The sequence below is a fragment of the Pterocles gutturalis genome, unplaced genomic scaffold (genome assembly GCF_000699245.1).
Source record: "Pterocles gutturalis isolate BGI_N339 unplaced genomic scaffold, ASM69924v1 scaffold5002, whole genome shotgun sequence".
Taxonomy (NCBI): Eukaryota; Metazoa; Chordata; class Aves; order Pterocliformes; family Pteroclidae; genus Pterocles; species Pterocles gutturalis.
The window spans coordinates 3,476-30,157 of record NW_010107713.1 but is presented as its reverse complement, the minus strand read 5'-3'; the positions used below and the strand labels follow the sequence as shown (position 1 = coordinate 30,157).

Below are 26,682 nucleotides of genomic sequence, written 5' to 3'. Positions count from 1 at the left end.
AGGGAAGTAGATCCTACAGCTCCTCAGAGCAAACGTACTCATGTTTGATCGCAGTCATTGTGAAATTTTTTTCCCCATTTGTTTAAGGTACAGGAATACTGGTATCTTAAAAACAGGAACACTAACAATTATAAGATAGGGCTAAAGAAAACCTGTGGCTGTATTTGACCAATTTCACCCAGACTTTGAATTGAAAGCCCTCTTTCAGGCTATCTACTGTCCTAAGGTGTGCCGAAGGAAATAAAGACAAATGTGGTAGAAGTGGCTGGGGGAGGTGATAGTGCAGCTGTTCCCTTGCTTTCCTCTGTCTGCCCCCAAAGCTCCATCAGCACCATGGGCTGTGTAAGGTCTCCCCAGGCTGCTCCAAGGCAAAAAGTGCCAGGTCAGCCCAAAAAACCTTCAAGAGCAAAGCAGCTAAATTCCGTGTCTTTGTAATGCAGAGGAAGAGTGCTCACATCTAGGCAGCCAGCACAGCTGTAGGGGCACAGCCTCCTGCATACAGCCACTACGAAGAGCTGGACAAGTCAACAAGTTGAAGAGCCACGATCCCTTCTGCAGATGTTCTGTGGCCCTTACCCACTTGCTCTGACACTGAGAGAAACAAATGCAGCTAAATGTGCTCCTCCTAGCTTGGTTATACTCTCCTTGTATAGCCGAGACTCAAAGAGATTATTTTACCTCACATTTGTAGCTATCAGCTAAAAAGCATACTAACAGAAAGAGAAATTTAGATCCTCCACCATGAAATTAACAGCCATGTTTTCTGATTTGAACAGGTCCCCAGTGGTACCCTTCCCGTGTTGGCCTGCAACTAGAACGCAGTAAGTCTTCACATGGTTGAATACAGCCACCCGATGTATTACTAATCCTTTGGCAAGTTCTCCTCCTAACAGTATTTCTCTCTCTATACATGTTAGTGGGTGAACTGTTAGCACTTTTTCATTGATATCAATTAATGAAAAACATATTAGCTTTCTCATTAATAAAGGAATCTAATGGTTTTCATAACGACTGCGTAAAAATGTTCCAGAATACGGTATACGATCAATAATGAAGACAAGGCAGTTTTAAAACCATTCACTCGCTTCCCTCACTCACTGCATTATCAGTTGTAGTACTTGCTCACAGCCTCATCAGAAGATACGACTGGCTGCAGAAGCCAGTACACCAGTTCTTGGTGGACATGGCAGTGGGAGATGAAGCTGCCACTGGCCACGTTGCATTTGGTTTGCAGACACACAGCATTGCAGAGCCCTAGAAAATGAGGGCTCAGCAGCAGCAGTGGAACTTAGCACCCTCACTGACTTAAGTAGTCAAGAAACATATATTGAAAGGGAGACACAATACATAAAACAGAAAAGAGAAATATTGCAGACACAGTGACGCCCCATGCCAGCGGCTGTTGGGGTTCACTAATATCCAGCTCGCCACCTCTATAAAAAAAGAGAACCAGATATTGCCATTTTATATCTCTGCTTGTACGCTCTGGGTCCGTCAGGACTGGAAGCAGAGATTAGCTGAGATACACCTGCTCTGCCTAGGTCAGACAGCTTACAAAGAAATCCTGACTGTGGGCTGTTGCTCAAGAGGTTCTGTTCATCCTGACGGTGCCACCTATTTTAAAATAGCCTGAGAACACAAACGCTTCAGCAGATCAGTGGGGGAGGCACTGCGCAACATTGACTTCCCCATTAGTCTTGCAAGAGAGAACAAAAAGCGCTCTATGAAATTGTCTGTGTGATTGCATGGCATGTCTCTAATGGTCTAGATTAACAGAGATAGCATGCTAACGATTGCAATGCATTGCCGCCCAGTGTCATGTCAGCCTAATGCCTTTGTTAAAATGAGAGGAGAATAACTCCCATCGAAATCCTTTGAGCTGCTAACCTGGAGAATAAGCACCAAGTCACCAAAATAAATCAGAATACAAGTTGGGCCTACACTTAGACCATTAGCAGGGCAGCCTGCGTGTTATGCTGAGCCTCTGAGAGGATGCCTGTTGTTTATGCCGTTTCCTCTTCCCTTCTTGTCGTTACAGATGGGCCCTATTTGAAGGATTCCATTAACATTCAAAGCCTTGCCGTTTCCTCCATCATTACACTATACTTTACAGACCTGGGTCAGCAGGTCGGTTGGACCACAGTAAGTATAACTTTATAACAATCGATATGATAATCTTAACGTGCAGTGTGTTTCGGCATCAAATCACTCCAGCTTCCTCAGCCTGTCCTTCCCCGTGTCAAATGGTGTAGCTCCTTTATCAGCAGTCAAAACAGAATTAAGTTGATAGTGAGCCAAGTTATCAATGTGCTAACTTTGACATCCAATTAAAGATGAGAAGGTAGACATAATAATATTGCCTGAGAAGAAAAAAATAATGCATTTTTAAAAACACTTTTAGCTTATCTAGGGTTTATATGCCTATGCCAGACCTGTAGCCAAATACATTCATTTGTTGCGAGGCTCCTCATCTCTCTGCTCAAGCTCACCTGGCTTTCTGACCCTCCAGGGAAGCCGGTAGCCCCTGGCAGCACAAGCTCTGGGAGATTTTAGCCCCTATGAACAAGAACATGACCTCTGTCTATCCTTCCCCGTTCTAACAACAGGACCCAAATCCCCAGGTGGTAACAAGCAGTTTGCTTCAGTGGAGTCAGAGCAGTTCAGGCTGTGTGACCTCTGCCCATTTCAGTGGAGGTCTGTGAGGTTACCAAGGCTGAGGCTTTATCCCTCTGATTCCCATACCCATGAGTGGCCCACTGGGGCCATACTGATGCCCTGAAGCAGTGAGTAGTGCAGCCTCCTGTTTACTAGAGCTAAGTAACCTGCACAACCCTTATTTATTCTCTCCTTTCCTGGTGGTTTATGCAGCCTAAGACAGTAACATAACTAAAGCTTAATATCCCATTATAAATAGTGTAGTTATGACTAAGCATTGATTCTGCAGGCAGTGACATTTTTTTTTATGATTTAATCTGTGCGTGCAGAAAATTGACTCCGTGAGTTTCTGAATATTCATTGTATGCCATTCTGCTCTGTATTCTAAATTGTCTCCATTCTCAGTGGGAGAAATGTTCTTCCTAGCCACGTCATTTACACAGTCAAGATAATTTTGTATCATAGCTAGTCTACAGCAATAGAATACAATCTTCTGTGAACTTTTTCTCTAACAATAGCAATTAAGAATGTATTTGTACACAGGACGTATAGCTTTACTGCCATTTTTACTGTGCTTAGAGCTCCCATTCAAGCTCCCTTGATGCTCTATCAGATTTATGCACAGCAAGGGATGCTTCTGATTTAAAGGGCTGACATTTAAATAAACTAGGCACAGAATAAAAATATTCTTATCTCATCAGCAAAATTATAGCTGAGGTACCAAGGGGCATATTCAAATCTGAACTCCAAAAATGGACACAGAAGCACATGGAGATAGCTTGGTGCTCCGAAGGTCGATACATTGGGCATAAATCTGCCTGGAGGAAAACATTAGCACAGAGGTGGGTCATCTGGGGCTTTTTCACCTCACTGGAGGTCACACTGGAGGATCAAGAACACCAAGACCCCCAATCCCAGGCATTTCCACCAAGAAAAGGAGCTCATAGCTGTTAAAAAAAACCTCTATCCCATGGCATGTTGTACAAGTAAAGGTGATGCTCTCCTCTGTTTCCAAACAACAGTTTGGGTCCCTAAGTCTAGGGGCACATTTCTGAATTGAGAAACATCAGCTTTCCCTTTTCCTTTCCCAGATCTGAGATTTGTGACCAGATTTCAACATATTCTAGGGATTGGGTTGCTCTGAGAGAGACAGGAGGACAAACTGGGTTGAGGGATTTGCAGTTGTCCTCCACTGGAGCAATTAACTCTCCATCTCTTTTGAGAATGAGGATTTCCCAGGATGACGTGGATAGAAATCCAACCTCAGCTGACTCTTCTGGAAGAATGGAGGCCGTCAAGTCTCATCTCCAGAAAGTAATTTAGGGAGAAAACAAAACCTGTTTCTTAGCATCATGTATTTTGCTAGAACTCTCCCTACTCTGCCTTCTTTTTTATAAAACAGTAATCTCTGAAACACATCATTTACTTCTGTGCAAGATTTACCAATTCGTTTAGCCTACATCTGGGGGAGATACTTGAGGTTTGCTGACGGATGCTGCAGAGATACCCGTGGGAGCTGAGTTAACAGATCTTTTCTATAAGTCTCCTGCAAAGATTGCACCCCCAGGGATGTCTGAAATTCCCACCACTGGAGTGATGGGTTTTATTTTTAATCTCTGTCCAATTTTGGGCCTAAACATGTTTGAGAGAGACCTCTTTTTATATATTGCAATGCAGCATGGGACTTTTTGAAACATGGTTGGCATTTTACCACTAAGAATCCATACTGCTGCTATAGTTAAAAGGGGAAAGAAACCCATTCTTCCTGCTCAAATTCAGACTTCTGTTAAAGCTTCCCTCATTTGAGCAGTGAGGGCAATTTCTGGTTTATCAGCTTCTGTTGTCTAATTGCTACCCGGGCAGACTACCAGAAGAATCATAAGAGAACTGAGAAAACAGCACAGAACTGTGAAAAATATATTTTACATCCAAGTCTGTGAATTTCGTAAGATTAACCCTGAAACACAGTATTTTAGTAAATATTTTTTGTAACTGTGAGCTAAAGTTAGGGATTGCATGAGTACTTTGACTCCTGAGAGCCTTAAAATACTGAGACAGGCAGCATAACTGCTCCATTAGCTTATAATTCCTTAGCTTACGCTTTTTTTTTTTGCTTTGTGTTTGTACAGTGCCCCCCTCACATACACACTATGAACCCTCCCTGTATGACTCCAGTTCCAGACAGCTCTGTGATACAAACAGATAATCACAGAGAAAACCTTTGATTCTCTCTCATCTGAGCTAACACTTTAATAGACTTCTGCTAGTGTAAATCAGAGCTGGTTGAGAAATGGAACTATATTTAATAGGTTCAAGATTATATTATACATCATTTTCCTGGAATAATTTCAAATGAAAAAAAGATTCTGCTCAATTTAGAAGTGTAGAGACTGTTACTTATTTAAACCTGAGAACATATTTGAAATCTGAAAAATCCACACTTTCACAAATTGGTCTGTTCCCTTCTGGCTGGCAACCAAAATTATCACCAACTTAGAGGTTGTGGAAAACGGACAAGAAGCCAAGAGATATGTGTTGGAAGCTTTGTGGTTACGGACAGGAGGTGTACGCAGTGGGGAAGCATGTGCCGTAATCGTGGAACAAGCCCATGAAGTCGGTGGGATGAGTGTGATACGAAGCAACGTATGAATATGGGTGGGTCAGCGTTGGGCTTCCCCTGGGGAACAACTTAATGTGGGAACAGGAGAAGAGACTTTGATAAAGGTTTATGACCTCTTAGTGGGATGTAATAAGAAGTGCAGACAATTAGAAGAAAAAAGACAGGATCTGAGGAATTTGGAGGAGTGGGAGGGCTGGGAGTCCCAGCAAACGAGTGGGGCTGTGTGAAGAAGATAAATGTAAGAAAACCTGTATGGTCATTACTTAGGAAGGAATTTGAGAACAAGGCAAGAAAGAGAGCTGTGGATCTGCAGGATGTATCAGTGGACAGTGTCACTGGATATATTTCTCAGAGGATACATATCACAGCTTGCATATTTTGTGGCCAATTTAAACACAGTTGTGGGACAGGACCCTCCAAACTGAATGACACTTTCAGGGAGTTGTGGGTACCTGGAAAACTTTTCAGCAGTGCCAAAGAAACAGAATGCGTGATTCTGTGTAAATCTATGAGTGGCTTAAGAACGACTACAACACAAAGTGCCAAAGAGAGAGAAATCCCCAAACTTTTTTTTTTAATTGATAAATTTCTTGGATCAGTAGATAATTTGATCATAGAAGAGGATCTCCAGGGGAAAAAAAAAATAGTCACTGTTTCCCCTATAGCCCCTTTTCCAACTATATAATTATTTGTAACACAAAGCACCTCCATTTTATAGCTAACAGTTTTACTTGGCAGAGGTTTCTCCTTCAACACACAATATTACACGCAGTAACTGTTGCTCTACCTTGGTACAGCTGGCCAAGTCTTGAGCTGTTCCCAGTCAAATGCAGTGAACTTGGAAAACATCGTAACCTTTCACAAAGGCAAGCTACACACACAAGATTGGTCTCATTTTTCATTTAATTAAGTCTAATAGTTTTCAACCTCCAGGGTTATCAGGAGAGAACAGCTTGCGTTTGCCTGATTTCTTGCCATGGTTTTGTATAGTTTGTGCCTTTCCTTGGGCCACATACACTTTTGGCTCTTTGTTAGTGCCCCATGGCAGCATGAAGGCAACTGATAAGGCAAGAAGAGACCTCCAAAACTGCCCAGCTGGCTGATTGGGATTCCTCAGATGCTGCTTCTACTAAGGCAAAGTGTTGCAATAATTTCTCTTGGTCTCAGCGAGAAATGCCACAAGCTCCAGATAAACCATGCCAGCGTGCTGATTTCTCAGGCACCAAAGGGAGTTAGGGAGCTACTAAGAAAATTAATTCTGAGGGGTGAAAGTTTTAGTTGCTGTTCAGCACAGTCCAGGCTGCACAACCTATGCATAAGTGTTACCTTGAGTATTTGCCACTTCAAACACAAAAAGAAGGTAGAGGGAATTCAGTAAGCATAAACAGAGCAAGCTGTTTCAGTTATAAACAACTTTATCCTTAAACCAGTCCTGCTACTTAAGAACAAAGGGCTACTCAGTGTACAGTGCTGGTAAACACAGACCCTTTCCTCTTTGTATTCAAAGTAAGGAGGCTGACAATTTGTCAATCTGCGCACATTTGAGAAGTTTTAGTTCCTCGAGAATGTGCTTGGGGAAAAAGAGCATGTATCACCGTTCACTCCCCAGCTCCTGAAGCTGGCCTGAGTCAGCTGCAATTTGCCTATAAAATCCTACAGCAAATCCATCCCTATCTCTGGTATTTGCAGTAAATATTGAGATGCAGCCTGAAATACTCTCAAACACTGAGTCACTGCAAAATCTGCCCAGACAAGGGAAGTTTCAGGTGCCTGTCTGTTCTCTATTTAAAGTTTTGTAGAATGGATCAGACAGTTCAATGAGAACAGGAACAAAAATCATTGACTATTTCAGTAGCCGTTAAGAATTTTACTACCTGATGCAACACTGCTGCTGCTGAGGATTTTTGCAAACATGAAAATACATAAATTTTTAAAAGGTGAAGATTTAAAGATGTTGCTAAAATGATGCTGTTATCATCCCCAGGTAACTATATGGCCTTTAACGAGGTAGCAAAGCATATGAAGTAGAAATTAGTCCAGAAATTAATAAATGTTGAGCTAATAATCATTAGCTCAAGAGTTCTTAGGACTGGGATTGTAAAAGGAGTCTGAGGTAGTTTGACGCCGTGTTTAATGAGATTTGGAGACTTGGGAGGATTCAACCGGCTGTTTCTCTTGGGTTTCTCAGAAATCCCAACTGCTCTCGGCACACTTGCACATCACAATGGTCCGTCTGATACCAGCAGCTCTCCTCCTCACGCGGTACATACTGTCTAGTCTGACCCTGGCTCACACCTGCAACTACTGCTTTTGTCTCACATTTATCAGAGAAATGAAGCTCTGTCCATTAGATAATTTATATACCACAGCTGTTTTTTCCAGGAAGGTTACCCAGGACACGCATGAGCTATTTTGTGTCTCTTGCTGGGCCCAGAGCTTCAGGCAGCGACCCAAAGTCATTGTCCCGGCTACAGGTATGACCCTCATACCCCGCCCACCGCTTCCCCTGCTTGAACCCAGCCATCCCGTTGGCCGTGGAAGAGAAACCATTGCCACCAGCACCGATGAACTGGGAAACTGCCCCTACATGGCATGGAAAGCGCTGCGGGCAGGGATCAGTACGGAAAAGGCTGTACGGCCTTTCCTCAGCTCTGCTCCACAGCTTGTCGTACATGAGATAATGTGAGGCCATGCCAAAAGGCAACACGAGACGAGACAGGGCGCGCTGGGTGGTATTACAGAAAGGGCATGCCGTAAACAGGGAGAGGAATTAGCTGATGCCCTCATGTGAAGATTGCTAATCTGTGGGGTGTTTGTTTATAAAGGTCCTGTTGGACTTTTTTCAGACTCCCTTCACTCCACCCCCTCTGTTTATAGCTTCCTTTTGTCCTTTTCTGCCTTTTCCTAACCAGTGCTGTTAACTCCCATCAGAACTCTCCCATTCCCTGCAGCAGCCCTGCTGAGATGGTGTCAGGCACTATGTCAGCTGCCCCTACCAGCCAGGACATTCACCTCACATTCCTTCTGCATCACAGACAACAAATAACTTTAAAAGAGTTCCTTTCACCTCTGCTGCGTTTATACCTCCTAAATACACCCTCTGCCTCATGAGGTCTGGATTATAATCCCGGACCTGGCTGTTACTCAGTTCAGCAAGATGTTACTGCTGTGATAACACAGATCAAAGCAGCAGCAGGTTCGATCCAGCTCACGCAGGATGAGATGCATTGCTGGTTTGGGAATTCGATATCCTGTATCATTTTCCCATTTGTCTGATCATCTCTGGAATGATGGAGACAGACACCTTGGACGCTCCTACATTAGGTTTCTTTTGACATATTTCAGATCTCTGTTATGTAGTAGGTGCTTCCAGTGTAGGTATTACTGAGTCAGGTCTCCCATGAGCTGGTAATTGAGATGCGTAAAGATGCTCGAGTTCAGCACCCTGTGTGCAGCTCATACCTGCAAGAGGTTCGATTCAAGAACAGCCCTTTCTCTGTGCCACTGAGAATAAGAGGAATCTAGAGTATATAATACCAGATACTAGAGAGGAAGAAGGTAAGAGAACTGGACACTGCAAGATATGAAATAGAGCGTATCGACGTGGAAAAAAGGCGCAATCTCCTGTTTTTTTTCTTCAGGGAGTTAATGATGAGCTGAACAGTTAAATTCTGTTGAGCTATGCACGTTGTAATGGAGATGTAACGCTCCTCCAGGAAAAGATCTTTGTGTTTACTATGGACCGCCATATCTGGCTGCACCAAAAACATAAAAATAATCTGGACTGGTTCACCAAATGGCAAATAAAAAGTAGTTTTCTAGGATGTTTTTGGCATTTCTACAGAAGACAAATGCTCTGTGTTTTAAATGATCACTTTTTTGGTTTTTACAAAAATTGTTATTTCTTTTGTCCAGAAACTACAAGCTACAATGTTATTATTTTCAGGTTTGGTTGGTTTTTGTTTGTTTGTTTGTTTGTTTTTTTCAAATTTAAGTATTATCTTTGCAGGATATGAGAGCAGAATCTAGTATCATAGTAATCTTGTAGGTTTTTTGAGCATCTGTAGAAATGATGGGTTGGACTGATCCTTAACACAATTAATAACTCCCAGCAGTTAGTCAGCTACAGGATGAATATGAAGATAGTAAGTAGGCTTAACTGCATATATTCATTGAGAATCAATAGTAAAAGAATGGTGCTTGTCTTTGCCAATGATTAGAACTGATTGTAATTTTTTGTTAATTTAAGACTACTTGCCCTTCCACCTGCTTGAACTCATGAGATTTGCAGCAGAGTTTCTCTGCCTATCTCTCTGGAACTCCCTTTTCATTTCTGGTGAATTTAAAATCCCTGGGCCAGAGGAGGAGAGCAGAGGTTGCAGCATGGGAGATGCAACAGAGGGATCCAGACAAAAACTCACCCAAAATATCAAAAAAAGCACTACAGCAAAATAAACCTCATCCTCTGAACCAGAATGCTACTGGTCTTAACTCCGTTCCAGCAGCGCAATGCAGTTACAGCAAAGGCAAATGCAGTCCCGCCTGCCAGACAATACCTGCTTTGATTGCAAATCTCACAGCTGACCCTGGACCGCCTGCCTCCGCGGGGGTGATTAATGCTGTACGGCCGATGTGACTGACACACAGATGAGACAGGACCTCGCCCCAGCCTGTAAAGCACCGTGAGCGTGCTGATGCTGCTCGCCTCCACAAACCTCAACTCAGGGGCTTCTTTCAGCTGCATCTCTGAGTGGGGGCCCTGCATCCCCCCTCCTACACCAAAAATACCTCCTCACCCAGGGACAGGGGTTCAGGTATCCCATAGCCTGTAACTTTGCCTGTTTAAATAGAGACTGGTTTTTTTTTTTAATTTTTTTTTTAATTAAATCTTGAAGCTTTCCCCCTCCTTTCAGCATCTGAAAGCCCAGGGGCAAGGGGGAAGCACTTGGTGGAGTGACAAGTAACCACAACTCGGTGCTAAGTCCTGCCAGAGTTTTCTTGGCAGCTTTGTAACATGTTCATGCCAAAGAGATGATAAAAGCTGGCGGTTATGGGTATATTTTGTGATGCAACCCATGGCTGAGAAGAAAATCTACACAGCAGAAAACAGCTCATTCCAAGCTCTTACACTGACCTGCCCAGAGCACATAGTCTTCACCGCTGTTTCCTATACCATCACTGTCTATATTTAGGGTGTTAGGTTTTTATAGTGGAGGGCGTCTCTCTGCAGAGTGCCTAACACGGTGGGCTCACAGTAGGGAATAGACCCATACAACTGCTGTTAGGACAAAACCCTAATAATCCCCTGGCTGCGGTGTGTTCCACAACAATGTGGGCTCTTGGACACTCCTTGATTAAATGTTTCCATACACACGCACACACACGACCACTCTCGGGATCATGCAGAGTCTAAATGGAGCACAGAAATCATGGTGTCATGTGGAACAAAAGGGAATTTGACATTTCCCTGGTACAGAACACTTAAGTCTCTTACTTTTCGAGCCAGTCCCGCTATGAAAGGCTGAAATTTCCAAAGTTTCCCCTTGTAACAGAGGAAAATAAATGGTACTGGAGGTCCCAAAGGAAGGAAGCCTAATTGCAGACTATTTCTGCAGGAAAACCTTTCTGTTTAAAGCTCTTTTGAGGAGCTATTAGAGGAGCAGCACACCGGGGGTTGGAGTGCCTGCCAAATACTACTTTTGAGAAAGGTAGCCTAAATTCAGTGTTGCTTCCTTAAGCCACAGGATCCGTTACAATCCTATAGCAGTGCAAATAGCCACCTTAAAGCCCAGCAGTCCATTAGTTATGAATCTTTATCCCTTAAGCAACGCTATGCACTTGAGTTATGATTTGCCAGTTGCTTGCCCTTGTAAACGTGTAGGACCACACCGTTTCCATTTGACTCAGATTTCATTCCAGTGGGGACAGACGATCAAATCCAGACCTCACATCATTCTTAACATTTTACTTCCTCCAGCTGTTTGTAACTTAAGAGTGTGCCCTGACAAAAAGCAATACACAGCTGGACCAAACCAAAGCCAGAATGTAAAACTGAGGATGGCTCACACGGTGCTGTAACCCCACCTTCTCTCCCTGCCCCCGTATTGCCTCTGTGGCTAGCAGAGTGGGGAGTGGGGAGATTAAATTATTTCTGTTTTATGGGGTAACGTACTCATCCAGTCTGCCCACCGTGGGCTACTCCTGCACTGGGAGGAGTCCCACTTGGTCACTAAACAAAGGCTCAGAGCCCCATACACCAGGCAGGCAGGTCCTGCTTTTCCTCCCACCACCAGATTTCCAGCCATGATCCCTCCCTTCCAGATGACTCTGCTGGCAACCAGGACCCAAAGCTATGTTTGTTTCTGTCAGGCTTGGCTGGCTTGTAACTGTTGTGTCAGTTAATTGCAAAAAACACACACATGCCTTCAGCTTTTGGACCTTGATTTTCAATGTTATTTAGATTCCACATAGGCATCTGATGGCACAGCCAAAAAAGTATAAAGAGGAGATAACTGTGATTTTGACCACCTTCCATGAGCCTTCCTGCCTGGGTTAATGCTCTGCACAGAAACCTCTCTCATTTTCTAGATGGATTTTACTCCTTTGCTAAAGAGGCAGCATAAGTCATTTAAGTCTTCAAAATGAAGCTAAGATGACACTTGAAGGATGAATAGGTGTTGTGGATAGGGTTATTCTTTTTCTCATGCTTTCATTGGTACCATCTTCTACTCTGATACAGCTATTTTCTCATTTCTAGTTTTTTCTAACAGAATACACCGGGCCTCTTCTAATATACCTGCTCTTTTATATTCGCCTCTCAACTATTTACGATCAAGTGGAAAGTACGAAGAACTTCCGCCACCCAGTGGTCCAGTAAGTGATGCTTGTGGGAGCGGGTTCCTGGAGGACAGGGAGCCAGAGGGGTGGAAACTGCATTTCAAGGGCAGAGGATGCATGTCATGAGTCAGGTCAAGAACAAGTGAGAAACTCAGATGAAGCACCATAAGAATTCAGAACCGGTAATCTGATTTTTGAAACCAGCCTCTCAAACTGTAACTGTTTCCTAGGCCCACACACAACATATTTTGAGTTCTGAAAAAGCATTACGAAATAAATCACCTAAGTGACAAACAAAAATAAGAGCTCAGCCAGAACAGACGAGTGAAGAGCACAGGTTGTATCTAACTGCACAGAAGCAAATTCAGAGGAGCTCATATGTAAGCATAAACCCGATAGCTTTGCTTCTCTCCATCACTGGAACAGTAATGCTAACGCGTAAAATGAAACACCTCCAATACGAGAGAGTAGGAGCTGACCACAAGGAAATACAACCTGCTTAGTCTGCTAGAACTCAAGAGCACGCCAAAAAGGAACGAAGAGAGAACAGGCAACCACAATGGCTTTCTAGGAGCTCTGACAGCCCCTGCCGTTCCCAGGCCTTCTGAAGGACCCTGGAAGAAACACAGGGGACCCGAGTGGTGGGAGGGATGAGAACTGCTACAGACCAGAAAGCAGCAAGCAGCCCTACACTGTAACTGCCAAGGAGGCTCCAGGCACTGCCACCACCAGCTGGACCCCTCCGCAGGATGGTGGCTAATGCTCCAGGCTGGGAACTGTCACACTGAAGGAGCTTCTCTTCAGTGTGACTGTCCCGATCTGGGGGATGGTACTGCCTGGCAGAAGGGTGGAACCTGGTCAAGGAAAGCCTGTCTGTCGGCTGCGTGAGTTGGAGCACTGGAAGTGGGAGGGCACACAGGAGCCGCGAGGAACTGCACACAGCTTTCCCCCAGCACCTTTCTACAATAGCAGGATCAAGGCAGCTGGTACACAGCAGAGAAACCCTGTGACTGGTCATGCCATTTTCAGATGGAGGAGCAGACTTCGAGAGACATTAAGGGAGTTATCGGAGCTGGGACTGAGAGCACAGATTAGTTGAATTCAAATCCAGAGCTGCAAGACACTTGCCTTCCTTTTGCTCATACACTTAGCAGGAGAGTTTCTGGTAGCACAGAGGAGACAGCAATACCTTTAACTTCTTTTAAGTGGGCAAGGGGTGTGCAGAACCCTTCCAGTGACCCCTCCTTAACAGGTTCATCTGAGGTCCCCATCCTAAGCTAAATTAATTTTAAAATTCCCAGCAAAGCTGGAAGTTTGCTCCAGCCTTTGGGTAAGTCATTAATTGATTGAAATTTTCTCTGCTCAACTCTCTCTGGTTTAATTACTTTGAAATTGTTTAATCTTTGACGCTGGCTACCATACAAGATGCATAATAAAAGTATTCGAGACTTCACATACTGAAACCCACTTTTCATTTATGTCTTATAATTGGTTTGCAGTGAAACAGGCTCTGGTAGTGTGGTAAATGTGACCAAGATAAAATGCCACCAGGAATCACTCTTGACATTTGTTTCTGAAACTCAATCTCTGTGAGCTGCAACTCATTCTCGGAAGAAATCAGCAACGCCTGTTATTGTTTCATAATCTTCCTCAAAAGAGAATCAGTATAATAATTTCTACAACAATTACCTCATTTCTTTGTAATGAGGAACAAAAAAGCCATCAGAATGGATTAACTTTGCAAGAAAATCTCATTTTGCGTCCGCAAGGATATGAAATACACACTACCTCCATGCAGCTACTTGAGTTGGCAAAGGACACGGAAACCATTCAGAAGCTATTCAGAATGTTTTTAAATGTCAGACGCATCCTACAGGAGCATTAAGGTAGCCTTAAAACATGGGAGACATCTTTTAGGAAAGCACGGCAGACGTCTGCTTGTATACACAGCTGTCCTGTTTTAATGTCTTGTCAGGACTATGTATCACATGCAGAGCTCGAGGAGCTCATGTTAATTCAAGGCTAGTAAAAATAAGTTGCTTCCCTGCAAAATGAAAGTAACTTTGTATAACACTGAAAATGATTCCATTCATCTTTGGTTCCAGATGCTTCAATTAAGACAAAATCTTAAATCCCACGATTTCAGTGTGACTCTGCAGTTTTGGAATATTAGTTCTTATTCCTTTAGTGACATTAAACTGTGAAGTAATAAAAAACAATCTTTCCTTACCTTAATTTCCTTCTGTTTTGTTCGTTTTATTGTTTTTTTTCTTTCAGCTTGGCCTGCTTCTGCCATTGTTTACACTACACCAGACATCTTCTGGAGACGTTATTTGTTCACAAGTTTTCGGGAGGACACACACCTCTGAAAAATATGATAAAGGTGACAATGTTTATCATTTTGTGTAACAGAGAATATCCTCATATTAAAGCAGTCCTTGAGAGAAGACAGGAAAACAACAAAAAAAAATATTTTTTAGCTCCAAGAATGGTGATTAGTCAAAATACAAATATAGGACTAATTCAGGGCCATGTCCCCAAGGACAGGAATTGAAATCCATGTCCATTTTAGCTCCTGCACATCAATGTCCACTTTGACTCCTCCACCCAAGGGGCTGATTGGCATGTCCAGGATATTTTTCAGACTGAATGCTATTTCATTATGAGATGTGCTGCTGCAACATCTAGCAATCCTGACAGAAATCACACTCCGCTTCCTCGGTGCAAAATAAATATAGAGCAAGAGACAGGCCCTGTGTTAGGAAGTTAAAATCAAATTACCAGCAGGAAAAAGAACTATTCTCCTTCTATAGATGGAGGCCTCAGGAAGGAAGATACTGAGCTGTCTCCCAAAGCCTCCCGAATGTCAGCTGTGTGCCCTTACTCATATTGTCATACTCAATCTTGGTCATTTTGCATCACCCCACTCCCAGTCCCATCCAGTGTGAGGGAAAGACCCTCCCTTGGAAAGTTTTGCAATACATTTAAGATTTCAGTGAAGGAGATCAACATACAGCCACGATCAGTGGCTCGACTCGATCCCAGTCAGAAAGGAGCTGATGAATGCACCAGCTAGAGATGTTTCATAATACACAGTGGTTTGTTTGTGTTTTGCTTTAGAATTTTTTTTTTTTTTAAATAAAGAGGACTGTAAGCTAGAGCACCTATGCAGCTTTGGAGGCAGAGTGCCATTTCCCAAGTGCTTCATGCATGTGGGAGTTGAAGACCCACAGTGGCTGTTGCCCCCTCGTGTCTGTGGTACCTGCACCACAGCGGCACTGCATGGAAAGATTAACAAGAGGAAGACTGCCTTGCAGCCCTGCTTCGGGGGTGGAACCACAGCCAGTGCCAGCACACGGCTCTTCCCCAGAAGATAATGAGCACGAGACCCTGAACTCAGACACGCAGAAAGGCTTTATCCAGCCTCCAGCATGGTTTCGGTTGGCTGGCTGGTGGGTTTTGTTTTTTCCTTGTACAAAGGATGACCCTTGCACAGGGTATGAACACAATCACATTATCTGCGCTCGGGCTGTCCCAAGCCCACTGCTTCAGTCACCAAGCAAAGGCAGCCAGGGCGCTGCATTTTAACGAGAGTGAAGCACGGCCATGGGAGTAGACACAACGTGTAGCTCAAGTCTGTGAAGCTCAGATAGCTTTATAGGAGCTGTGTGCCTTTTTTTTTGCCAGGGTGAAACCAGGCCTAATCAGTTTTACTCTATATTGTCTCGGCTGGTTTAGCAGTCTGTTTGGCCAGCTTCCTTGAAAGTGCTGAGTTTAGGGTCTAGTAGCAGCTCAGCTGTTTTAACCAGCCCTAGGCTTTTAATAGTTCAACTCAGAGAAAAGTGATTTTTTCAGCAGGAGAATCAAATAAGGAGAAAACAAACATCAATTCCTACAACAGGCATAAAATACATTCAGCACAACCTGAAAAATCTACACTCTGAGTCTTTTTTTTTTTTAGTGGCTTCATAGCATCTTAAAAAGATTCACAGCTTGTAACTCAAGAAGCCACTGCAGAGTTTTTCAGTGGTCATCTGGGTTTTGCACCTACCAGAATTTATATTTATAAAGTTAGTTTGTACTTGCATATCACACTTTCTAACAAAAGGTATCTGTTGTCCATTCCAGGGCTGTGCCTTTTACTGGGGATTCACTTCCTGGATCGCATACTACATCAACCATCCACGGTACACGCCACCATGTATGTATAAGTAGAACACAAAACTGACCTTGGTTTCAAAATTTGTTGTTGTGCAACCTGAAGTCCTCCAAAATCAATAGATGCCCCCTCCCCCACGTGAGATCATATGGCTAATCCAGCCAGAGACTGGCCTTTGCTGCCTGGCAGAAGGGAGACTGTTGTGCCACTGAGTGGATGTTCCTGTTCAGTGATGGTGAATTGCTGTCCAGTTTTATGAACCAGAAATATTGGCCAAGTGCAGAAAACACAAATATTGATGTATTTTGCTCATCTTCACAATATTTGTATTAGGAATGCATAAGAGAACTAGAGCTGGCTGCATTTTCTTGGAGAGGAGATATTTATGTGCTAAAGATACAGCCTTCTCATGAAAATCTCAGATTTTTTGTAAAATCAGTAAAAGTCAATCAGATATTGCTGATAAAGAATCCTATGCTTTTTACTTCTAGATTTCATTCATCTTTTTGCACCCTTTCATTATATTTTATTGTTTCACTGCTGTTTCTTCATGATTTTTTCTTCTTGTTTCTTCTTTGAATTTTTGCTTCTTTTGATCATAATTGTCATAAGTTTTGTTTCCTGATACTTGATCTTTTGTGGCATATTATCATCACCTTAGTCTTTCTTTTCCTCTGCATCTCATACTGATCCATGAGCTTTGGGGAACAAAGGGTTTGCTTGGCCATTTTTAATTACTCAGTTAAATTGCTAAATTTTCTAAATCAAAATTTTCTCCTGCATGGTACTTGCTTTCTTTTCAAAGTATCACAAAGAAATCTGTTTCAGAACTATGCAATTCATTGAAAGACATTTGAATTTGGTGTGGCTGTAACAGTAATGCTGCAGACAAGGTTGGAACCTCCCTAGGTGTGTTTTTTTAGCAGCCTGGATCATCAGATCTGTGGCTGCAGCTTCCTTATAGACAAAAACCATTTGATCAAGACATAGATTGAAGCCAGAAACCATGTTTATGCCTTCAACCTTTCCAACAGAGAAAACGTTCAGAAGTATCCCTAATTGCTTGCCAGTGCCTTAAAATGACAATTATTGGTCAAATGCTGGTGATCACCAGCCCCCTCCCATAGTTAGCTGGATCAGTACACCAGATGGTTGATTTGGGATCCAGGAGCAGGTGAGCTCCACAGCCATATCCAGAGATCACTATTTTGGGGACAGGTAAGGAAAGGAAAGCAAGTAGCTGCAGAGTACTACACAGGAGTGGTAAATTAAACCAGGCTGGCAAAGGGCCCGTGAAGAACATCTGCTTGGCAGCTACGTACTCGGCTGTTGGCATATGCTGGCCATTTGGAGAAATGTGAAATTGGATATGTGAAGCTGACAAATATTAGAAAAGGTTAGGTGAAAACTGCCTCGTGATCAGCGCTGAGGAGACCGGCATGTCTAGAGTGCTGATGCTATTTGCATTGTCTTCATATTGTGTGTGATAATATCCATTCTTTCTGCAGAGCCTGTCAGGAAAGAAGTGTTTCTGCTCCTCAGCACTAGATTAATTTCACCCCTAGCAAAGCATGTGCATACTGTGAAATGCAATTTATAATTTCATTCTGTTTTCTAGCATTTGGCCACAGACAAGTTTCTTTTGCTGCCCTTGCTTTTCTGGTAGGTACAAAAATAAAGTTTTATTAATGATTGTGGAAAAGGAACAACTCAAGATTTAGCAAACTGCAGTAATGCTGTTTGTGTATATGTGCAACCACTCCCACAGCCCTGTGTCTTGTGACTGGATTGAGTGATGATTTATTAAGGTTTCTAAGGCCAGGAAGTCTCCTAGTACTATTTACCCAGACAGAGCTTAAAGTACTGTCTCTCAGAGCTGTAAGAACATCATCAGCATTATTACTACCCATAATTGTGTAAAATGACTAATATTATACAGATTGGAACATGCAATTTTTAAAACACTGAAGAACTACATCCTAAGCAGACTTTGCAATAGTACTGTGTGCCCCAAATAACTTAACAGCTATTAAAAACAATTTCAAAATCCCTGCCAAAGTGGATGAAGCCAAGGGAAAGCGCAAGTGATGAAGGATGGCTTCCATTTGGTTTTTAGCCTGTTTAACCTTGCCTTTGTGTAGCTACAGCTAGATATACCATTTTTCAAGTGTTGTGGCTGAATTTTTCAGCAGATCAGAAGGAAGGGGCTTGACATGGAGCCACACAGAGATAAGGACACTGCTGGCATTTGGACAGCTTTCCTTTATGAGGTCCCATGATGTGCAGAAATGCTGAGTGACAGCATTTTGGCCTCACCTGAAAAGTGATGCCATGGACTGAGCATGTTTTTCTAGGATACCAACAGTCAGCCTACTTAAGTTAAAAGAAACCTTCTCATGAAAGAATTAAACCCCTGTAAGTTACACGGCAGGTCAACACATGCTTTCCTGGGAAGAGAGGAAAATGTACCAATCCCCCCACAGGTGGCTCAGAGTGCAGAACCTGAGACCGTCAAACCTGATGTTTGAACGAACATAGCCATGATAGCGAGACAGAGGCTCAGCAAGAAATTATCACACGGAAATGTATATTCTCTTCCATCTCTGGGCATTGCTCTTGGAAACACTGAGTGTTTTAACTACCCAAGAGAGCACGGGTCAGTAGCTAAAACAGTCAGGCTCTTTGAAAATCAGATATAGATCAGTTTCCAGAAATAGAACAGGAAGAGGGGACAGTAATGTGTCCAGGCCCCTTCAGGCAAATGCTATTCAGAAAAGCATTTGAACAACCCCTTCGCAATATTTAAATGCTTTCGTAAATCGGGACCCTTAAAGATCACCCTTTTGGCAGTGTTTGTCTCTAGGCTTGGCCCTGTGGTTCTCAGCTTTTCCAGCCCAAATAAGGTATAGCAAAGACAAGCAAAAATACTCGTATGAAGAAGTTCACGCACTCAATGAGGCTCTTCAGCCAAAAGCAATAATCCCTGACCGCCAAGACAGGAGGTTGTGGCAGTGGTAGGCAGGGGTGTGCCCAGAGCCTTGCTGTCCGCACCCTTCCCAAGCTCGGGGGTTATTTGAAACCCAGCAAACTTTCCCTGAATATTCAGCACTATCAGTCAATGTCAAAATCTCTGCAGAGACAAAGCTTCCTTTTCCAATGGAACATCCTTCCTCACCCCTGTACCATGCCCTGCTATAGCTTCTATGGAAAACGCTGCCCTCGAGCAGAGGGGTGAGTCCTGCGGAGGGTGTTTGCTACAAAGCATGGCCATCCCCTTCAGATCTGCACCAGCACCTGCGCTCTGGGCTAAATTCTTGCAGCTCTTTAAAGAACTTCCTACCCATGGGAACTCAAAACCCAGACAATGAATTTAAAACAGCCAGCATACAAAAGAAAACAATTTGAAGCTGTTTTCACAGGTTTTGAAAACATATGACTAAAATATTTGTATGCTTTCTGTTTGGTTTTGGTTTGGTCTTTTTTTCCCTTTTAAGGCTTACCTTTATTACCCATCCTGATTTAAGTGTATACTTCTGCAGCTGCTGTAAACAACAGTACTGAGTAATTTGAAGAGTGTAAGCAGGCCCTTCTGAAAAATTCTCATTTTTAGAGAAATCCCTCTAAGCTTTGCAGGGATGTTTTTCTCATAGGTTACACATGGAATATAAAGAGGGGGAACAGTATGTAGACTGCATCATAAATACAGTTTGTCATCATAAATACAGCCTTTTTTCCTCCAGTTCTCCACTGCCCCACACTTTATCTCTCAGACACTAAGGACTAGCTCACATTTAGCAGTACTGCTCGATGTAGAGCATGAGCAGCCACATTTCTAAAGAGGGGCATAACAGCTAATTACAGCTGGATGCAGCTGCAGAGTCAAAGGTAAGCCAACAAAAATCCCAGCGGAAATGCCCTTTGCTTGTTTTACTTAGAATCGATTATACAATTAGTGGTGTTAACTGTAGTGCGCGAGTATTTTTTGCTCCACAGGCATCGCACATTTCAATATACAGTGTTTCACAAAAGCACTTTTACCTCTGAAATTTTTTCTTTAAAATAATGGTAATCAGAAACTATCATGTTCATAGCTCATAATGGGAAGTACGTAAAATAAAATTACTTCTATTGCTATGGTTAGAATTCTGGCTTCAGATCTGGTATTTTGTAATAGAATCTCCTTTTCTGGCTGTTTAGTGTTTTACATCTGGTGTTTATGATAGGTGACAGACAGTTAGTTGTAATTAAAAAACATAAAAGGACTGCAGGATTTGACCCACGACTACATATTGTGCAGAATAACAGCTTTGCTAACAGAACTGATTTAAACTTGCCTAACAAAACCCACAGAACTCTCTCTGCCAAAAAGGGGAAAATTCTTCAGCAATGCTCTCTACAATTTTCTGTCAGATAATGGCACATTTCAATATAAAATGAAGTTACGTGTTCCTTTCAGTTAGTTTTAATTGAAGTTTGTTATGGCTGACTTTCAGAATTGTCTTTAAAAAAGTACAATCATATTTCTTTTCTCTCTATTAATTTAGTAATTTTACACTTTTAATGGTTTTAGCACTCTTCCTTTTTATTCTAATTTCTTAATTTTTTTTCCAGCTTTACAAAAATTAAGAATGACAAGTGCTATAAGAAAACACAGCTTTTTAACACTGCATTTTTTTCAGTTTGAGGAGAGGTCAATCTTCAAACCCAGAAATTAATTTAAAAGTTCAGTCAAAGACTGAAACACATACAGCATTTTGATTTTCTTCATAAAGCAGGGGGAAAATGAAAACCATAAAATTAGGTTATTGCCCTGACAGGCTTTCTTTTCAGGAACTGAAACTGGTCTGCCTACCAGTTCTCACTTGAAATATGGGTAGTAGGTTTCTTTTGCTTACACAATAGTTGTAGTTGATGAAGTACTGAAAGCCACAACCACATCTGCCATCTCCTTGTACCACCATGCTGTGGAACCCGATGGGGACACACGGTACCTCTTCCAAAGATTTAAACCATCTAAATATTAAAGACCAAGCTTGGCAGGTTGGGTCGGGCTGGAAAAGGCACAACCAGAGAGCAGAGCAGAACCAGGAGTAACACCGGCTCCCCTCAACTTTAAATTCCCAACTGCTCTCCATTGGAGCAGCCTGCCCTTCAGAGAACCTGGGTATTCATCCTGTTTTTCCTTCCTGTGGGACTTACCTGGAGAGCTGGTCACTGTGCTCTGCCAGCGGTGTGACACAGGCGTTGGGCTGAACCCCTCTGAAGGTGTGTGTAGGGAGAGGGTGGGTGCGTTGGCTCACGGCATCTTTACCAAACCAGGTGACCCTGGCGGCCGGGCTCCCAGCCCCGGCTGTGCCCGCAGTGCTCGCTAGACACTTGGGCGTTTGACAAGGAGCACAGAATGCATTTCCCATGGGAAGGTCATTTCCGAGTGTGTATTTTCTGGATACAGAGACTGAGCTGTAACGGGAGGATTCTGGTTACGCACTGCAACGCAGTTACCGCAGCGTTTTAGGTGTGCAACTGAAAATATGTTTTTAATGTCTTGCAGATGTGCGAAGCTGGAAATCACTTTATCAACGTAGCTCTAGCTCACCAAAATCATTCAGGTCTGTCTTTGTTTCCTCTTTGTCTGTTTGAGACTGAAGTGTGCTTAACCTATCCATCTTCTGCTGGTATACAATAATTTATGTATCCACAGAAAGATGGAGTAGGTACCGTGCCACTGCTATCACATCTTCAAAATAAATGTGGTGACAAGGAACCATTAGCAACACTGTTATTGTTCCAAAGCTTGCAGCAAATTTATCTTCATTATACACAACTGCAATTTAAATATGGATTTAAGCATGGAAGTTCTCTAAAGCATCCTGTTGATTGACAGCAGAGGAGTCTGTTTTACATAACTTTCAGAAACTTTTCAACTCGATTGCAGAGTTTTTCTGTACGTGCATCTCCTGCAGAGATACATGAGGCACACACACTTACAAAGACAGACTGACGAACACCTGCGCAGGCATCAGTGTACATGTATGCTCTTAAAAGGCCACTCCAAACATGGGGTTTTCAGGATCTTTTGTACCATGAGAATAAAATTTATACTATATATACTAGAAAGTAAAATATAGTTTCAGGTAATAATTGTATAATTTCCCACTATAACAGCCTGTTCAAGAAAATACTTCACCACGGTATGATCAACTTCCCACACTGAAGTCAGTTTTTATTCCGGAATGCCTTGGATGTGCTGTGGTCAGACAGGTGCTTACGTTGTTTGTTGCAAGGGGTTTAATTCAGTAAAAGCAGCAAGAGCCAAATAATTTATCAACATTCTCAAGTGCCTACAAGTATTAAAGACAGCATCATTGCCAGGAGTTACACATAAAGTGCTGGCATTTTGTGTGAGCATTACCAGTGGCTGTACAGTCGTGCTGTCAGCTCTGGTGCTGTTTTCCTGTTCTACCCTGGGATGAAGGATGAGGATGCAAGAGGGGACAGGTTTATGTTCCTGGGTCAGGCTGAGTAAGATGCAGCCGCATCCTTTATATCCCAGCAGAGCGCCCTTAGCCCTCTCCTGCCGGCTGGCCTGCGTTGAACTGATTGTCTCGCTCTTCCTCTGAACAAAGGTCGCATCCTTTGGACACGCCAGACCTTTCCAGTAAAAACTGATACCAGGCTCACTAAGCAGCATTCTTACTAGGAAAAATACAGCTTTTGCTGTCTCAAAAGATTTCACCAAAACTTTTCTAACTAGTTGTACGGTGGGAGCATTGGCCAAAGGGATGGCAGTAACACGGGCAGGCTGTGATAAGGCTGCGTTCCCCTCGCTGTAATAAATCTGGGTTTGTCTGGGGTTTTTTGCTTCTTGTTTTTAATTTTTTTTTTCCCTCTTTCACAAAGGAAGCAAAGCCTGTTTTCCAAGCCCAACCTACAACCCCTTCACATGGCTTTTCTTGCTGGTATCCTGTCCCAACTATACATACGAGGTACATGACTTTCTCCTGCTTATACTCAGAGGGTAGGTGGTTACTGTGTTCAGCCTTTGCCCGCAGCAAATCTGCAGCTCCTCCGCGTTTCCCTCTGTACATCAGCCATGTTCTGTATGTCAGAATCTCCTTGGTCCCACAAATGTTTCTCCACCAGACCTTGTCTTCCCCCCATCGATATTATGACTCTTGTGTGTGTTCCCCTCCACTACACACTCCCCAGCGATCCAAGGATTTACTACCCGTCACTTTACCCCATCCGGTACGCTGGGGGATCCCTGTCGAGCTACTTTTCCTCTCCCGTTTCCAGTATGAGCATCACACACTTCTTCCACAGGGAGCTCTTGGGGAAGGGGTCACTTTTGAAAACTTGCCCTTTTGCTTTTAAAGTATAGAATTAACAGCGCCTTTTCCTTTGCAACAGGTTGGCTCTTGGATTAGTTTCACAGTGATGACACAAACCCTGCCAGGTAAGTTTGAAACAGAACAAAGCCTTTAAATTGTTGTATGCAGAGATAAAGTCTGTAAATTGAAAATTTGGCAACAAATTCATAGCATATGAAATATTGCCATCAAATTCCCCTAGTGTCACGACGGTATGAACCTTCAACGTGCTACCCTCAGAAAGCTGGGGAGAGCACAAACACCGCTGCAACGCCTCCAGTCAGCCTCTTTCCATCAAAACCTGCTCTCTCCTTTTTGTCAAGAATTGTTGTTGTTCCCTCTGTTTTCACAGTGAAATCAGGCTTTGAAACAAAAAAAAAAAAGTTGTCAGCATTCGTAATTTACAATCAAACATTTTTGATGCAGGAAAATTTCTTTTCATTGTAAACCTGAAATAATACTTCTGAATAGGGAGAGGAAAACAGATGTACTTAGGACTTTGAAGGAGTAAAGACGCACACATTCCTGGTAGCATTTCCCCATTTGCTTATATCAGGCAGCCAGCTCATAACAGCAGCCTGCTTAGTAACTCATTTGTAACTCTTCCTCCCTACTTTCCTGCATCCTTAGAGACCTGAGAACCCACACAGATGTGGTCCCTGGGACTGAGCTCTCTAAAACATTCACTTCTATTTCTCCATTCCAAAATACAAACCTATAAAAGCTACTGACAAAAAGTAGCATGGTTTACAAATGAAAAAGAAAGGAGTTTCAAAAGTGGATTAAACTGCATCGTGCAAAAAATTAAACTTCTGTTTCTGTTTGAAAAGATAAAACCATTTTTGTGCTTTACACCCTGGTATGGAAATCACCTGAAAGTTCGGGGATGTTGTGGGGCTGCATTGAGGGGGGCAGGAAGCAGCAGCATAAGCAGTACTCTCATCCTCGCACTAATTGTCCCCAACACAACTTGACCAGATACCAAATGACCAAATCCACCAGCACATTATAAGGAAGAAAAAGCAAGAAATTTACAAAAAATCACCTGCAAAAGCATTCCCCATTCAGTGCCACTCAGCTCTAACTGAGAGGTACCTGAGAGACCTCTTTCTGGCTCCTGACAACCACAGCAGGGGCCCGGGCACCCGGAGGTTTTTGGCTTTGTGAGACCTCACTGTCAGGCAGCTAAATCGGTTCCTGCAGCTACCAGCGGCTTGCTCCAGGGCACAGCTCTCCCTGCGGTACGGCAGGAAGTCACGGCACAGCTCCCTGTTGCGGCTGGGAGCCAGAGGTAAATACACAGACGCGTTACAGGTCAAGGGCAAACCAGAAAATAGTCGAGAGAGGTCATGGGGAGTTCTGTGCTGAGCTGGCACGGTACCCAAGGAGGATTTATGGTGGAGCCACAGGTGATACAGGGTGTGTCTAACAGACGTGAACTCTTCCGGGTGAATCCTGACGTGGAGGCTGAGCCTCAGGCAATGGCACATCAGCCACTGCAAGGCTGAGAGCAAGGGCAGGGTTCACTTGTCCCTACCCACAGCAGAGACTGCAGACTTTGCAATAAACCCTCGTGTATACACAGAAACAGACACTGAAAGAAGACACATGATCCTTATTTTTTCTTTCCCTCTTTGTTTTTTTTGGTAGTTGGCATTTTCGCTTTCCTGATGGTCATCCAGATGTCTCTCTGGGCCCAAAAGAAGCACAAGCTCTACCTGAAGAGATTTTATCCAGAGGTGCGGAGAAAAGCAGCGATGATTCCTGTAATCTTCTAAGCAATTCACGAGAGCTGAAGCCTAAGCGCACACTTCAGTAGCTAACTCGGAGGAAATGAGCCGTGTTATTCAGTAACCAAAGTGGATCTGAGGAAAAATGACTGGATATCTTTTTCAGAAAATTAACAGTTCAAAATGAAGAGCTTCTAATTAAGTGAAAAAATGTAGCTCTCGAATTCTTAGTTCCTGCTAAAAGATACGATTTAATTAGATTTTCTGTAATGGAGCTAATTGGGAAGGGACAAGAGAACTGCTTATATTGAATGTTAGGCTAGGTACTTAGCTGGTGTAAACGGGCACAGATGCTGGTAAAATTAACAGAATACAGCTCATCTGCATGCATTTAGGTCTGGTGATTTTAAGGTTCAGCATTAGATGTTGACGAGAGTCTTGGATTTTTGCATCAGAAGATGTTTCATGGCCTTATTTTTATTAAACTGCACAGAAATGGCACGTACTGCCTCAGCTCCTCTAAAGCGTCACATCAAAGAACGACCACTATGCGGTTAGCGCAGTTTAGTCTAGATTACAAGGTCTGTCTTTATTTTTTTTTTTTAATTGAATCTGATAGCTGATTCTTCAATGCAAACTGGCTTAAATTGATCACTGCAGAGAGGTCTGGCTGTCTTTCATTTTGAGGTGGGCAGATCGGCCCCACGGTCCCAGGAGGGGACTGTACGTGAGGCACTTCCATCTCACTACCAAATGAGGTACTCAAGGTCATGCTGCAAATGCAGTCCACCCCGCCTTTCTCACACTGAACAGTTCTGGAAATAGCAGAAGACTTTTTGGAGTAAGAAGTGTGTTAAGATCGCCTTGTTCAGTGCCTGACTGCAGCCGCTATTCACCTTGTTGTATCAAGAGCTGTGAAATCCTCGGGCACAAGGTGAAGCTCATTGTCGAAAAGGAGAGGGATCCTCCCAAAATGCATTTCAGTCCTTATCGGAACTGCCTCAGATGGACACTGCTGAAAGGTTTCAGACCCCTTTCAGTTTGGTCACTCTCTTATCTGCTATTCCACTTTCCAGGACATTATTTTTTAAGGGATTATCTGGGCTTGTCATTCAAATCCTGAAAACTCTCTTTAGCCCCATTTGCAAATCAGTGGCATCCATGTCACGCAGAAGCACAATTTTTAGCAATTTTCGTTACAGAGAGCAAAAGGACCAGAACTGCTTCAGCAAATATTAAGATATGGAGAGTTAGGGCATTAAGTCCAGTTTTTATTCTATTCTGCTGCATATTTATCAATGGCTCCCTTAG

General features: G+C 43.1%; 1 protein-coding gene across 1 annotated transcript in view; it reads left to right on the top strand.

The window, feature by feature from the left end:
• TECRL (trans-2,3-enoyl-CoA reductase-like) overlaps positions 1-25,419 on the top strand; it is a 51,498-nt gene extending 26,079 nt beyond the window's left edge. Inside the window, exons 3-12 of the mRNA XM_010088192.1 lie at positions 777-821; positions 2,039-2,142; positions 12,033-12,148; positions 14,390-14,495; positions 16,241-16,313; positions 17,890-17,933; positions 21,823-21,880; positions 23,172-23,257; positions 23,682-23,727; positions 25,292-25,419. Of these exons, the coding sequence (XP_010086494.1) occupies positions 777-821; positions 2,039-2,142; positions 12,033-12,148; positions 14,390-14,495; positions 16,241-16,313; positions 17,890-17,933; positions 21,823-21,880; positions 23,172-23,257; positions 23,682-23,727; positions 25,292-25,419 (806 nt within the window). The remainder of the gene's footprint in view (positions 1-776; positions 822-2,038; positions 2,143-12,032; positions 12,149-14,389; positions 14,496-16,240; positions 16,314-17,889; positions 17,934-21,822; positions 21,881-23,171; positions 23,258-23,681; positions 23,728-25,291) is intronic.
• The last annotated feature ends 1,263 nt before the right edge of the window (positions 25,420-26,682 follow it).